The sequence below is a fragment of the Salvelinus fontinalis genome, chromosome 36, assembly GCF_029448725.1.
Source record: "Salvelinus fontinalis isolate EN_2023a chromosome 36, ASM2944872v1, whole genome shotgun sequence".
Lineage (NCBI taxonomy): Eukaryota > Metazoa > Chordata > Actinopteri > Salmoniformes > Salmonidae > Salvelinus > Salvelinus fontinalis.
In genome coordinates, this window is record NC_074700.1 from 25,527,979 (window position 1) to 25,542,539 (window position 14,561).

Genomic DNA, 14,561 nt, shown 5'->3' on the forward strand with positions numbered 1-14,561 from the left:
TTAACCATATGTACATACTACCTCAATCAGCGTCTGTATATAGCCTCGCTACTGTATATAGCCTCGCTACTGTATATAGCCTCGCTACTGTATATAGCCTCGCTACTGTATATAGCCTCGCTACTGTTATTTTTCTCTGTCTTTTTACTGTTTTTATTTCTTTACCTACCTATTGTTCACCTAATACCGTTTTTGCACTATTGGTTAGAGCCTGTAAGTAAGCATTTCACTGTAAGTTGTATTCGGCGCACGTGACAAACTTTGATTTGATTTATATATACAAAAGTATGTGGACACCCCTTCAAATGAGTGGATTTGGCTATTTCAGCCACACCGTTGCTGACAGGTGTAAAATAATTGAGCACACAGCCATGCAATCTCCATAGACAAACATTGGCAGTAGACTGGCCTTACTGAAGAGCTCCTTGACTTTCAACGTGGCACCGTCAAAAGATGCCACCTTTCCAACAAGTCAGTTTGTCAAATTTCTGCTCTGCTAGTCTTCCCCGGTCAACTGTAAGTGCTGTTATTGTGAAGTGGAAACATCTAGGAGCAACAATGGCTCAGCCACGACGTGGTAGGCCACACAAGCTCACAGAACAGGACCACTGAGTGCTGAAGAGCGTAGCGCCAAAACATTGTCTGTCCTCGGTTGCAACATTCACTACTGAGTTCCAAACTGCCTCTGGAAGCAACGTCAGCACAAGAACTGTTCGTCGGGAGCTTCATGAAATGAGGTGCCATGACACAAGCCTAAGATCACTATGCACAATGCCAAGCATCAGCTGAGGTGGTGTAAAGCTCGCCTCCATTGGACTCTGGAGCAGTGTGATGAATCACTCTTCACCACATGGCAGTCCGACGGATGCCAGGAGAACGCTACCTGCCCCAATGCATAGTGCCAACTGTAAAGTTTGGTGGATGAGGAATAATGGTCTGGGGCTGTTTTTCATGGTTTGGGCCCCTTAGTTCCAGTGAAGAGAAATCTTAACGCTACAGCATACAGTGACATTCTAGACAATTCTGTACTTCCAACTTTGTGGCAACAGTTTGTGGAATACCCTTTCCTGTTTCAGCATGACAATGCCCCTGTGCATCAAGCGAGGTCCATACAGAAATGGTTTGTCGAGATCGGTGTGGAAGTACTTGACTGGCCTGCACAGAGCCCTGACCTCAGCCCTATCGAACACCTTTGGGATGAATTGGAATGCCGACTGCGAGCCAGGCCTAATCCCCCAACATCAGTGCCTGACCTCACTAATGCTCTTGTGCTGCGGGGACTTGGAAGCAAGTCCCTGCAGCAATGTTCCAACATCTAGTGGAAAGCCTTCCCAGAAGAGTGGAGGCTGTTATAGCAGCAAAGGGGCACATACATTTTTACCTGTATGTACCTGTGGTTGGGGGGGGGTTTACCTGTGGTTGGGGGGGGGTTTACCTGTGGTTGGGGGGGGGTTTACCTGTGGTTGGGGGTTTACCTGTGGTTGGGGGGGGGTTTTACCTGTGGTTGGGTGGGGGGTTTTACCTGTGGTTGGGTGGGGGTTTTTACCTGTGGTTGGGTGGGGGTTTTTACCTGTGGTTGGGTGGGGGGGTTTTACCTGTGGTTGGGGGGGGGGGGGGGTTTACCTGTGGTTGGGGGGGGGTTTTACCTGTGGTTGGGTGGGGGTTTTACCTGTGGTTGGGTGGGGGGTTTTACCTGTGGTTGGGTGGGGGTTTTACCTGTGGTTGGGTGGGGGGTTTTACCTGTGGTTGGGTGGGGGGGTTACCTGTGGTTGGGGGGGGGGGTTACCTGTGGTTGGAGGGTGGGGGGTTACCTGTGGTTGGGTGGTTTTTTTTTACCTGTGGGGGGGGGGGGGGGGTACCTGTGGTTGGAGGGGAGGGGTTACCTGTGGTTGAGTGTTTTTTTTTAACTGTGGGGGGGGGGGGGGGTTACCTGTGGTTGGGGGGGGGGGGGGTTACCTGTGGTTGGAGGGGGGGGTTACCTGTGGTTGGGTGGGGGGGTTTTACCTGTGTTTATTGTGCCTGTATTTATTTATAGTTGATTTTACATGTAGTTATTTATTTTACCTGTAGTTTATCTGTAACTAATTTTACCTGTAGTTTGTTTACTTGCATTTATTTATTGTTTATTTGACCTGTATTTACATGCAGTTGTTTAGTTTACCTGTAATTAATTTGACCTGTTTATCTGTAGTTGTATATTTTACGGGTTTACATGTAGTTGTGTTTCCTGTAGTTTAGTGTACCTGTAGTTGTTTAGTGTAGTTGTTTAGTGTACCTGCAGTTGTATAGTGTACCTGTGAGTTATTTTGCCTTAATTAATTAGCAATTTATTTTACCTGTATTTATCTGTTGTTTATTTTACCTGTATTTATCTGTTATTTATTTTACCTGTATTTATCTGTCGTTTATTTTACCTGTATTTATCTGTCGTTTATTTTACCTGTATTTATCTGTCGTTTATTTTACCTGTATTTATCTGTCGTTTATTTTACCTGTATTTATCTGTCGTTTATTTTACCTGTATTTATCTGTCGTTTATTTTACCTGTATTTATCTGTCGTTTATTTTACCTGTATTTATCTGTCGTTTATTTTACCTGTATTTATCTGTCGTTTATTTGACCTGTATTTATCTGTCGTTTATTTGACCTGTATTTATCTGTCGTTTATTTGACCTGTATTTATGTTGTTTATTTGACCTGTATTTATGTTGTTTATTTTACCTGTATTTATGTCGTTTATTTTACCTGTGTTTATCTGTCGTTGACCTGTGTTGATGAATGTGGTGTCCATGAGTAACAGTCATGGAGGGCATCCTGTCAGTTTGACCTTTCCATGTTTACCTCTCCCTTCACCTGTTTAACCAGGTCTCTCTCCTCCCATACAGGCTCCAGCTCCTATACTTTTCCATGTTTACCTCTCCCTTCACCTGTTTAGACGGCTCTGTTAACCAGGTCTCTCTCCTCCCATACAGGCTCCAGCTCCTATGCCTTTCCCCATGACCACACCGCAAGTGCCTATGTATGGAATGGTGAGTGCCGTTCACACAGCCATATTTATACCGCGGCCTAGGAAGGCCCACATCCTTCTGATGCTAAACATGTCCCCCAACTTTCCTGTCTCTCACTGTCTTGACACATTAAAACAAAAAGAAAAGCTTGATGTTTTTTCTTCCCCAGGTTCCTCAGATGGGTCAGATGGGGGGTGTACAGGTGATGGCCACCCAGCCCATGATGTACAACCAGCCTGTACTCAGACCCACAAACCCCTTCTCCCCCATGCCTGGAGCCCAGGTGACCCCCAGACCCTACAATACTGTTATGCCCCATCCCCTGAACTCAGACCCACAAACCCCTTCTCCCCCATGCCTGGAGCCCAGGTGACCCCCAGACCCTACAATACTGTTATGCCCCATCCCCTGAACTCAGACCCACAAACCCCTTCTCCCCCATGCCTGGAGCCCAGGTGACCCCCAGACCCTACAACACTGTTATGCCCCATCCCCTAAACTCAGACCCACAAACCCCTTCTCCCCCATGCCTGGAGCCCAAGTGACCCCCAAGTGACCCCCAAGTGACCCCCAGGTGACCCCCAGGTGACCCCCAGACCCTACAACACTTATGCCCCATCTCCTGAACTCAAGCAACCCTACCTGACACCCTTAATCCAAATTCCTTTATGGCCCTACAATTGTACATCCCAACTCACAAACCCATTTTCCCCTGCAGTTTAGTGTCTTTTTCTGCCATTTCCCCTCACTGACTGGCTTTCCTTCCTCTTTCTCTCTCCTTTCTCTCCATCTCTCTCAGATGCAGTTCATGTAATTTCATCGGGGGGAGCAGAGTGACAAAAATGATGGCTTAAACACACAGAGCGGACGAACGATGAATAGGGGAACGAATGAATGAAAGACTGAGGGGCAGACAGAAGAAAAACCAGCCAACACCAAATACAAGAGGAGAGGAAGATGAACCCGGGAGATGGAGGGATAGAGGAGGGTAGACCCGGGAGATGGAGAGAGAAGGGTAGAGCAAGGAAGAGGGGAGATTGGGGAGTGTTTATGATATCATAAAGGCTTACCTCTCTGTCTGAAACAGCCCCCACCCCCCCCAAAATAAATACAGAACCCCCATAAATGGATAGGTCTTTTGGAGTAGACAGTGTGAAGGGGTCAGGTTTGAAAGGTCATAGGTTCATTACACTTAGGACCAGTGTGTACATTGACTTTTCTGTGTTGGGTTAGTTTGTCTTCTGTTACCTTTGGTGTAGATAGATGGATTACGACCTGTTAAAATGACTGGGACTCTTCGATGTTGTAGGTATGTTACTGAGCTGATATTGAGCACTTTTGACACACACACATAGACAGACAGAGGTGTGGATCTAGCCATGGGCAGAACGGACTGATTTGTCTAGAAACAATTCGCAGGTTACAGCTGGAGCCATCCTCTCTGGTTGGTGAGATACTTACAAACCGGTAGGAACTCAGTAGTTTGTGTTCTGGTTTTCTATCTCTGTGTGTGCGCACACTGTTTATAAAGCATTACTTAGAGAGCTGGTCTCTAGCTGCTTTCTTAGACTAAAAGGTCACCAAATTAAAGCTGTTTTTTGTTTTCCAATTTTCTCACTGTTACTCATCAACAGGGTGGAAATGTTTGTCCCTGCTCGCTAGCCGTCCTTGACTGTTTGCTAGTTCAGAAGAAGGCACTTAAGGTCAGTATGTTACCCGTGGGAGGTGTTTCAGACATGGAGAAGCCGTCACCAGGTGTAATCATACTGGATAGAAAACATTACGGACACCCCTCCACCCTCACCATCATCCTACCGTCATTCAGACTGGATAGGAAACATTACGGACACCCCTCCACCCTCACCATCATCCTACCGTCATTCAGACTGGATAGAAAACATTACGGACACCCCTCCACCCTCACCATCATCCTACCGTCATTCAGACTGGATAGAAAACATTACGGACAACCCTCCACCCTCACCATCATCCTACCGTCATTCAGACTGGATAGGAAACATTACGGACACCCCTCCACCCTCACCATCATCCTACCGTCATTCAGACTGGATAGAAAACATTACGGACACCCCTCCACCCTCACCATCATCCTACCGTCATTCAGACTGGATAGAAAACATTACGGACACCCCTCCACCCTCACCATCATCCTACCGTCAATCAGACTGGATAGAAAACATTACGGACACCCCTCCACCCTCACCATCATCCCAACTCTCAGCTGCTTCTCATGTATTCTCTGTCTGTCCATGGAGAGAGCTAGAGAACTGTTGAGTGCATCTGAAATGGCACCCTGTTCTCTATCAAGTGCACTACTGCCCTAAGGGCCCTGGTTAAAAGTAGTGGCCTACACTATTTAGAGAATAGGTTGCCATCTGGGAACATTGCTGATGTAAAATGTTTCTAACCCCTCTACCCCTCTACTGACCCCTCTACCCCTCTACTGCATCTTGTAAAAACAGTTTCCTCATCCTTCTGTACCCACGAATTTTGACGGATTCATGCTTACACACACACACACACACACACACACACACACACACACACACACACACACACACACACACACACACACACACACACACACACACAGACACACACACAGACAGACACACACACACACACACACACACACACACACACACACACACACACACACACACACACACACACACACACACACACACACACACAGGCATGCAATAACGTGTGCATACAGATGTGCACACCTGCATGTAGCACGTTACACACACACACACACACACACACACACACACACACACACACACACACACACACACACACACACATGCAGAAACACACACTGAACAATGTTAGATTTTTCTGGGATAATTCTGGTGGTAATAATGTCAATTTAAATTTTTATATTCTTGTATCGTAATGTCATTACTCATTTATGTATTGTTTTAAAGCAATGCTCTGTCACTTTTCCTCCCAATTATCAAGATGTCATATGAAAGGATGTCAAAGTAACTTCTGGTGTCAAGCAATGATATTATCCTGTTGTTGAGTCCAAGATAACTCTCATAACGGGTGTTTTCAGGATGTTTTGAACAGTCTGTGTGTCAACAAGGTTGCTACTGGTTCACACACTGAACCTTATTGCCAAGGATTACTTTACCGTTAAATACTTTTTTTGGGGGGGCACATGGAGTTGAAAATGGACAACCCATTACTGGTTTGCTAACACTCTGGTTCCCATATGCTTAATGAAAGGATGTCAATGGAACTATTGCAGCTCAGGGGTTAACAACTTTTGGCCAAAATAACCATTTTGCCACAATTTCCACTGTCGTAATTCCCCTGTATGAAACGCATTGCTGTGTTTTCCTGTGTAACACGCCCATGTGTTGCTCACCCAGGGCTGTTTTCTGTCTGTTTCCTGCATCTTGGTAGCAGGTCTGTTTCCTGGCTCTTGGTAGCAGGTCTGTTTCCTGGCTCTTGGTAGCAGGTCTGTTTCCTGGCTCTTGGTAGCAGGTCTGTTTCCTGGCTCTTGGTAGCAGGTCTGTTTCCTGGATCTTGGTAGCAGGTCTGTTTCCTGGCTCTTGGTAGCAGGTCTGTTTCCTGGCTCTTGGTAGCAGGTCTGTTTCCTGGCTCTTGGTAGCAGGTCTGTTTCCTGGCTCTTGGTAGCAGGTCTGTTTCCTGCCTCTTGGTAGCAGGTCTGTTTCCTGGCTCTTGGTAGCAGGTCTGTTTCCTGGCTCTTGGTAGCAGGTCTGTTTCCTGCCTCTTGGTAGCAGGTCTGTTTCCTGCCTCTTGGTAGCAGGTCTGTTTCCTGCCTCTTGGTAGCAGGTCTGTTTCCTGCCTCTTGGTAGCAGGTCTGTTTCCTGCCTCTTGGTAGCAGGTCTGTTTCCTGCCTCTTGGTAGCAGGTCTGTTTCCTGCCTCTTGGTAGCAGGTCTGTTTCCTGCCTCTTGGTAGCAGGTCTGTTTCCTGGCTCTTGGTAGCAGGTCTGTTTCCTGGCTCTTGGTAGCAGGTCTGTTTCCTGGCTCTTGGTAGCAGGTCTGTTTCCTGGCTCTTGGTAGCAGGTCTGTTTCCTGGCTCTTGGTAGCAGGTCTGTGCTCTCTTGCCAACTTCTTATGTAATTGTCATGCTAAATGCTGCCCATGGAGTAGGCAAAAGCACAAACAGACCTGGGACCAGGCTAATATCTTGGCGCTGAAGTCGATGATGACTATGCCCCCTGATGTACGTACAGCTCTAGATTCTTCCTCTGGTCTCTCCAATGCCTGTCTAGTATGTACAGCTCTAGATTCTTCCTCTGGTCTCACCAATGCCTGTCTAGTATGTACAGCTCTAGATTCTTCCTCTGGTCTCATCCAGTGCCTGGTAGTTTATAGTTATAAAATATCCCCCTCCTTGTATACTGTCAGGTAGACCCAGCTCTAGAATTACCCCCGTCTTGCTGTCTCTTCTTCATTCTCCTATAGATACGCCTTTAGAATCCCCTTTTAACTTCCTGTTTCGCTGGGCTCTGTCATTGGCCTTCACTGCTTCTGCTGTGAGTGGGCATGTCTCCACTCCACAGTGTCCATCAATCCTGGAAACTTTAAAACTGTCTTGGTTTGGATCATATGCATCAATAGCCAATCGGCTGGCTACGGGTGTTATTATCATCCTTATGACAGATGAGGCCTGTTGTCTTTCTGAAATGTCTCTGTCTAAAGGATAGCCTCGCTATAGTAGCACCTGTGTAAGGGGGGGTTGAGTGGTGGTTTGGAACTTAAGGGCTCCCCTCAATCTTTGTGGCCCAAAACAGATGCCCTTCTCTGGACTCCTCGGGTTCATACAGTCCCTGAATCTGGTGGGCATGGAGCTCTGGGTAGCAGTTGGTCTTTTAGGCGCAGATCTAGGATCAACCCATAAGCCATATGGCTCTGGTCTAAAGTAGTGCACTATATAGGGAACAGGGCTCTGGTCAAAAGTAGTGCACTATATAGGGAAGCTGGTGCCATTTGAAATGCAACTTATTGTTTGCCATTAAAAAAAAAAGTAATCTCCCAAAACATTTATTTTTCATTTCTCCTGAATTTATCACGTCTTGTGTTCTCCAGTTTGTCTTTAATTATTATTTTGGGGATTCCATGCAGAAAAACAATGTATAAAACAAGTCCTGCCTGTAAATTGAGGTGTTTTGTGTAAATTTGAGCTGGTTTCAAAATGGTGGAAAGGCAGAGAGAGTGACAGCGTGGAGAGTTGTGATGTCTTGTCCTCGCTACACCTTAAAAGCCTGGTGAAACAAGACTGAAACGTAAGCATATCAGCTTGGATTTCAGGCTAGTTAAAAGCATGACCTGATCTACTCTGTCAACTCTCTCAAGTGTCCGTGTTGTCATGAAAAGGCACCCCTAACCTAACCTGCTACAAGAACCGGTACCCCTAACCTAACCTGCTACAAAACCGGTACCCCTAACCTACAAGAACCAGTACCCCTAACCTAACCTGCTACAAGAACCGGTACCCCTAACCTGCTACAAGAACCGGTACCCCTAACCTGCTACAAGAACCGGTACCCCTAACCTGCTACAAGAACCGGTACCCCTAACCTGCTACAAGAACCGGTACCCCTAACCTGCTACAAGAACCGGTACCCCTAACCTGCTACAAGAACCGGTACCCCTAACCTAAACAGACCTATTCAATCTCAATTGTCTTTCCTTGATTCCTGCCTTCTCAAAATGCATTGGTCTGACGGGTGTAGTCTGACCCACTTTTCCAAAGATGCCATGTAACTTTTCCTCCTATTGAAATGTTTTTTTTTGATAATATCTAAGTGAAGCACCCTCTGTTGGGTGAGCCTTTTCATACGAGACACGTGTCAGTATATCTGAAACGCACAAAGGAAGAGGGAGGCTTTTGGGGTTATGAATGGATACGTTTGGATAAATCTCTCCCTGAAATGTATTTGTTTTATCTGTTTAAAAAAAAAAAGAAGTATAAATTCCCTCGTTTTCAGTCGGTGTGTTCGTTCAACGATTTTCCTGTGGACATTCTTTTTTCTACATGTTTTTTTTAGTCTCAACTATTCTTCTGACTGCTGCCTGGTGATTTACTATGTACATACAAACACACACATAATATACATCCTAAATGACAACCTACTCCCTATAGAGTGCATTACTTAGTGAACTACGTACAGTAGGGAAGAGATTGCCATTTGCGATGCATGCACACACACATCTGCTATAATTTTTTTTTCTGAACCTGAGCGATAATTGCATTATGTGGTATATATATAATATAATACCCAATGGGGGATTTCATGTATGGAGAAGGAAGGAAGGCGATTGGCTGCATGTCTACAGGCCATCAATGAATTGTCCATTTGATCAGTTGTTGATCGATTGATTGGTCGTCAATTATTCAGAGAATGACACCTTCGTCTCTGATTCTTCTCGTTCTTCCCCCTCTTTGTAAATGTTTATTTATTTATGCAGAAATATAAGGATTTTATTAAGCATGGAAATAATACAAAACAAATGTTTCAGAATATAATTCAATTATGGGCTTTTATTTTTTGTTTTTTTGTTTTGTTGAAATAAAGTCATTTTCCATTCCTTTTAGTGTTTTGTGATTTTTGTTCTGATTCAAAACCACACAGAATTCAAAGGTCAAGACGGTATGCTATTGAAAATCATTTGGCGTTAGTGTAGGGCAAGGGGTGTACCTACAGTAGGCCTTAGTGTGTCCAGTTTTATGTTTGTCCCAAAAAGCCAATATTTATTAGTGACAGGCCTTAGTCCAAACTACCAGGACAGGCCAGGAGAGAGGAATGCCAAGCCACCGCTAGATAAGGACTGACCGCTGAAGAGCGGCAGGGAGGACTAAGTGAGAGGGGGAATGAAGTCCGTGATCTTCAGGTCGTAGCTCTAGAAAGAGGCCCGAGTTCCGGATTTGCAATCCCGAGTTGGATGAAAGTTCAAGAAGTATTTTCCCAGTCGTAGCTCGTTTTTCCTGGGTTCCCAGTGCTCTTGAACTCGTTGAAGACAGATTTTGCAGTTCCGAGTTGTTTTGAGTGCGACACAAATCATGTGACAGCATGGCCAATGTTGAGTTTATCATTTTAAAATAGGAATATAGACTTAATCCCAGACGTGGGACCACACAGCCACTCCACTGAATAGCAGGCTAGTGATTGTTTTGCCATGCTTGCAGATAGCCGCTGATTCCATCCAAACCACTCATTGTTGAATTTGCGATTTCCAACTTGTGTAATGTTTGTCCAATGGCTGATGAGCACCGATACGTTTTATCTAGAATTTCTTCATATGACAAGGATTTGCCAGTAGATTGTCGACTTGATGACTGCTAGCTAAGATTTTGAAATGATGTTGATATGATCAGTCCGGTCAAAGCTACTAGATTTGATGTCATTTTATGTGGCCAATGACCTTGAGCCTCCTTGGATGGGAACTTCTAATGTAACTCTCCTGCAGAACCCAAGTGGCTTGAATTTTCGAGCTCTACACTTAGTCTTGGCGGTGATGTAGTGTCCCCATGAGTGACAGAACACTGAGCAATGCTCTATTTTCTGCTGGCTTGCCCCACCACCACAGAAAGCACTGAGCTAGGCTGAAACACCTGCATTTTGGAGCTGCCTTAAGAAAGAGACCATGTTTTTCTGCAGCTTTATTAACTCAATTATATATGTTTTACATTGTTTGCAAACTGATATGTGACACATTAATGCCAAAATAACACGCAGAACAGGCAACCCCCCCAATTTTTTTTATTTATTTTGGGGTAAAAATGTGGGTATCAAAACCTGCTGTGAATGACGGGTCGCCACTGTTTTAGTGTGTCTGTTAGGAACACCGTGTGCTAGAGTAGTAGTCATCCAATCACTGACATATCATGGAGAGATTCCTGACTGAGAGATTGTATTGTAAACGTGTGTGTGACAGATGTGCATATGAGAGAGGCAGACACTAGCTAGGTTTCCATCCAATTGCCGACAGGTTTTCATGGGAACATTCTCGAATCCGAAAAAAGACAATATGCGCATTTTCCCACCAGTGGTGTTTCCACCAAACTTTGGAATGCCGTTTGGGTCTTTGTGTGTCAAGCAAGATACGCGTCAAATAACACAATTCTATTGTAGAATGTTGTGTGCTGAATTTGCACGTGCAAGCCAAGCCCACCACACCATTTGCGATCACAATACACAATTGTACAATAAATGTGGCTCAATTCACAGTTGTTTCAGAGTCCCGCAATAAGAGCTACGATGCTAATGTTCTCTGGGTGTCACTGACTAGACTAATACCCCGTGTCATTGATCCACAACCCATAGGTAAGGCTGTACAGTGAAATAAGTATGCCCCTGCCGGAGCAGAGAGAACAGTCTGTGTGGCCTTCCTCTGACACCGCCTGGTATATAGGTTCTGGATGTCAGGAAGCTTGGCCCCAGTGATGTACTGGGCCGTACGCACTACCCTCGGTGGCGCCTTGTGATCTGATGCCGAGCAGTTGCCATGACTGGCTGCATCAGCGCTTGTTCAGATGCTCTCAATGGTGCAGCTGTAGAACTTCTTGAGGAGCTGAGCGCCCAATGTAAATCTTTTCAGCCTCCTGAGAGGGAAGAGACGTAGTTGTGCCTTCTTCACAACTGTGTTGCTGTAGTTGGACCATGATACAGTAGGTCTTTAGTGATATGGACACCGAGGATTTTGAAGCTCTCGACCAAAAGTAAATCTCAGCTCTGTTTAAAAGTACACTCAAGAAAAACGATTGTATTTATCATCGTGATTCCAGAGTAAAACAAAAGTATGCCTCACCAACATTATACGACTATATAGAAAAGCCTTTAACTGCTGAAATAAGTCACTGATTGAGGAGAGATTAGTCAGTGCAGAGATGTATTATAGGTTATGAACGTGTAGGGGACTTCTGCGAAGGCTTTAGATTGCGTTGATGTGTTTGGACCATAGGTGTCAGAGACAGCATCCCGAGGGGACTTTCCTATCGTAGGGCTGTACCCACGGGTGCCATAGCAACGAGAAGCCCCAGGAGCCTTCGCAGCCGACAGTGACGTCAGAGAAGAACAACATGAAACACACCAGAGAGGAGATCATTTACCAGGGGCCCAAATCAGCTGAGGCACAGCAGGAGAGACCCAGGTAGAGTAGTAGTGTAGAGGTGTGGGCTCTTGAGGATTTTCTTTTGCATTGAATCTTTTGAGACTAGAGTTGCTTCAGACTTTTCTTAACAATACAATACTACTATACCATACTACCATAATACTATACCGTACTACCATAATACTATACCGTACTACCATAATACTATACCGTACTACCATACAATACTATACTGCTAGACTATCCCATGCTACTATAACGCGTGTGTGTGTGTGTGTGTGTGTGTGTGTGTGTGTGTGTGTGTGTGTGTGTGTGTGTGTGTGTGTGTGTGTGTGTGTGTGTGTGTGTGTGTGTGTGTGTGTGTGTGTGTGTGTGTGTGTGTGTGATAGCTTCTTCCTTTTTCTGTTAGTTCTTGTGGATCTAATTGTTGCATGGTGTTTCTATGTAAAAGCAGTTGGTTTTAATGCCTCTGTTGACTAATGACAAAACTTCTGTGTTGAAATATAACATTTCAGTGACCTGGAAATTCCTTCTTTTTTTTGCTGAGTAAGATTTCAGCAGGACGTTTAACCCCACACGGTCTCTCTGCCCCTTCCTCTTCCTCTTCCTCGTCTTTCTGTGTTTAGTGATTTCTCATCCTCTCTCTCTTTCATAATCTTAATCTCACACAATCTCTCTCTCTCTCTCTCTCTCTGTGTGTGTGCGTGCACGACTTGTGTGTCACAGAGAAGTGAAAAATGTGAGGTGCAGTGACTCCTGTCTTTGTCGATAATGAATCTGTAGCATTCTGCTGATGCAGGATAACAGACTATTTTAGGCTCCTGCTCTCTCTTAGACATTTTTTTTCCCATAATTCAACAGTTTTTACCAGAGCCATATATTTTAAAGAGTTGGACCAACTTTAAGAATTTTGAATATTGATCTAATTCTAGAAATTCAGTTACATAACATTACACAGGAATATTTAAACGATGCTAACGGGGCGCTAACATGGCTGCCGTAGAATGTTGCAATGTCATGTTAATTAATGCATCGTCATGTAGAACCCTCGATGTCTCAACTCTCTTTATACATGGCTCTGGGTTGGACCAGACATACGGTACATATCCATAACCAACACACACTGCCAAAGCAAAATAAATATTAACATTTCAGCTCTTATTGAAAAGACATACACTCCAATCTCAAAGTATCCATAACAAACACACTTCCCCAGTATTGGGAAATAATGGGATTTTAATTCTTCTGGCGAAGTTAAAAGAAGTGCTAAATTAAAAATGCAACCTGATTGATCAAAGGGGTTAAATATGTTCTCATAAAGCGTCGTTGACATCTAGTGGCCCAAGTTGGTAACATTACCTGTCCCAGGCTGACCAACACTCCAATACATCCCTGCTACATTACCTGTCCCAGGCTGACCGACACTCCATTACATCCCTGCTACATTACCTGTCCCAGGCTGACCGACACTCTATTACATCCCTGCTACATTACCTGTCCCAGGCTGACCGACACTCTATTACAACCCTGCTACATTCCCTGTCCCAGGCTGACCGACACTTCATTACATCCCTGCTACATTACCTGTCCCAGGCTGACCGACACTTCATTACATCCCTGCTACATTACCTGTCCCAGGCTGACCGACACTCTATTACATCCCTGCTACATTCCCTGTCCCAGGCTGACCGACACTCTATTACATCCCTGCTACATTACCTGTCCCAGGCTGACCGACACTCTATTACATCCCTGCTACATTACCTGTCCCAGGCTGACCGACACTTCATTACATCCCTGCTACATTACCTGTCCCAGGCTGACCGACACTTCATTACATCCCTGCTACATTACCTGTCCCAGGCTGACCGACACTTCATTACATCCCTGCTACATTACCTGTCCCAGGCTGACCGACACGCCATTACATCCCTGCTATATTACCTGTCCCAGGCTGACCGACACTCTATTACATCCTGCTACATTACCTGTCCCAGGCTGACCGATACTCTATTACATCCCTGCTACATTACCTGTCCCAGGCTGACCGACACTCTATTACATCCCTGCTACATTCCCTGTCCCAGGCTGACCGACACTCCAATACATCCCTGCTACATTACCTGTCCCAGGCTGACCGACACTCCAATACATCCCTGCTACATTACCTGTCCCAGGCTGACCGACACTCCATTACATCCCTGCTACATTACCTGTCCCAGGCTGACCGACACGCCATTACATCCCTGCTACATTACCTGTCCCAGGCTGACCGACACTCCATTACATCCCTGCTACATTACCTGTCCCAGGCTGACCGACACTCCAATACATCCCTGCTACATTACCTGTCCCAGGCTGACCGACACTCCAATACATCCCTGCTACATTACCTGTCCCAGGCTGACCGACACTCCATTACATCCCTGCTACAT

General features: G+C 45.3%; 1 protein-coding gene across 12 annotated transcripts in view; it reads left to right on the forward strand.

The window, feature by feature from the left end:
• The window catches only part of LOC129835519 (phosphatidylinositol-binding clathrin assembly protein-like), a 90,526-nt gene extending 81,546 nt beyond the window's left edge, over positions 1-8,980 (forward strand). For 11 of the 12 annotated variants that reach the window (XM_055901193.1, XM_055901182.1, XM_055901187.1 and 8 more), the window contains 3 exons: positions 2,974-3,030; positions 3,179-3,292; positions 3,809-8,980. In XM_055901193.1, coding sequence (XP_055757168.1) covers positions 2,974-3,030; positions 3,179-3,292; positions 3,809-3,823 — 186 coding nt within the window. In that variant the 3' untranslated portion in view covers positions 3,824-8,980. The other variant, XM_055901194.1, reaches the window with a different exon arrangement.
• The last annotated feature ends 5,581 nt before the right edge of the window (positions 8,981-14,561 follow it).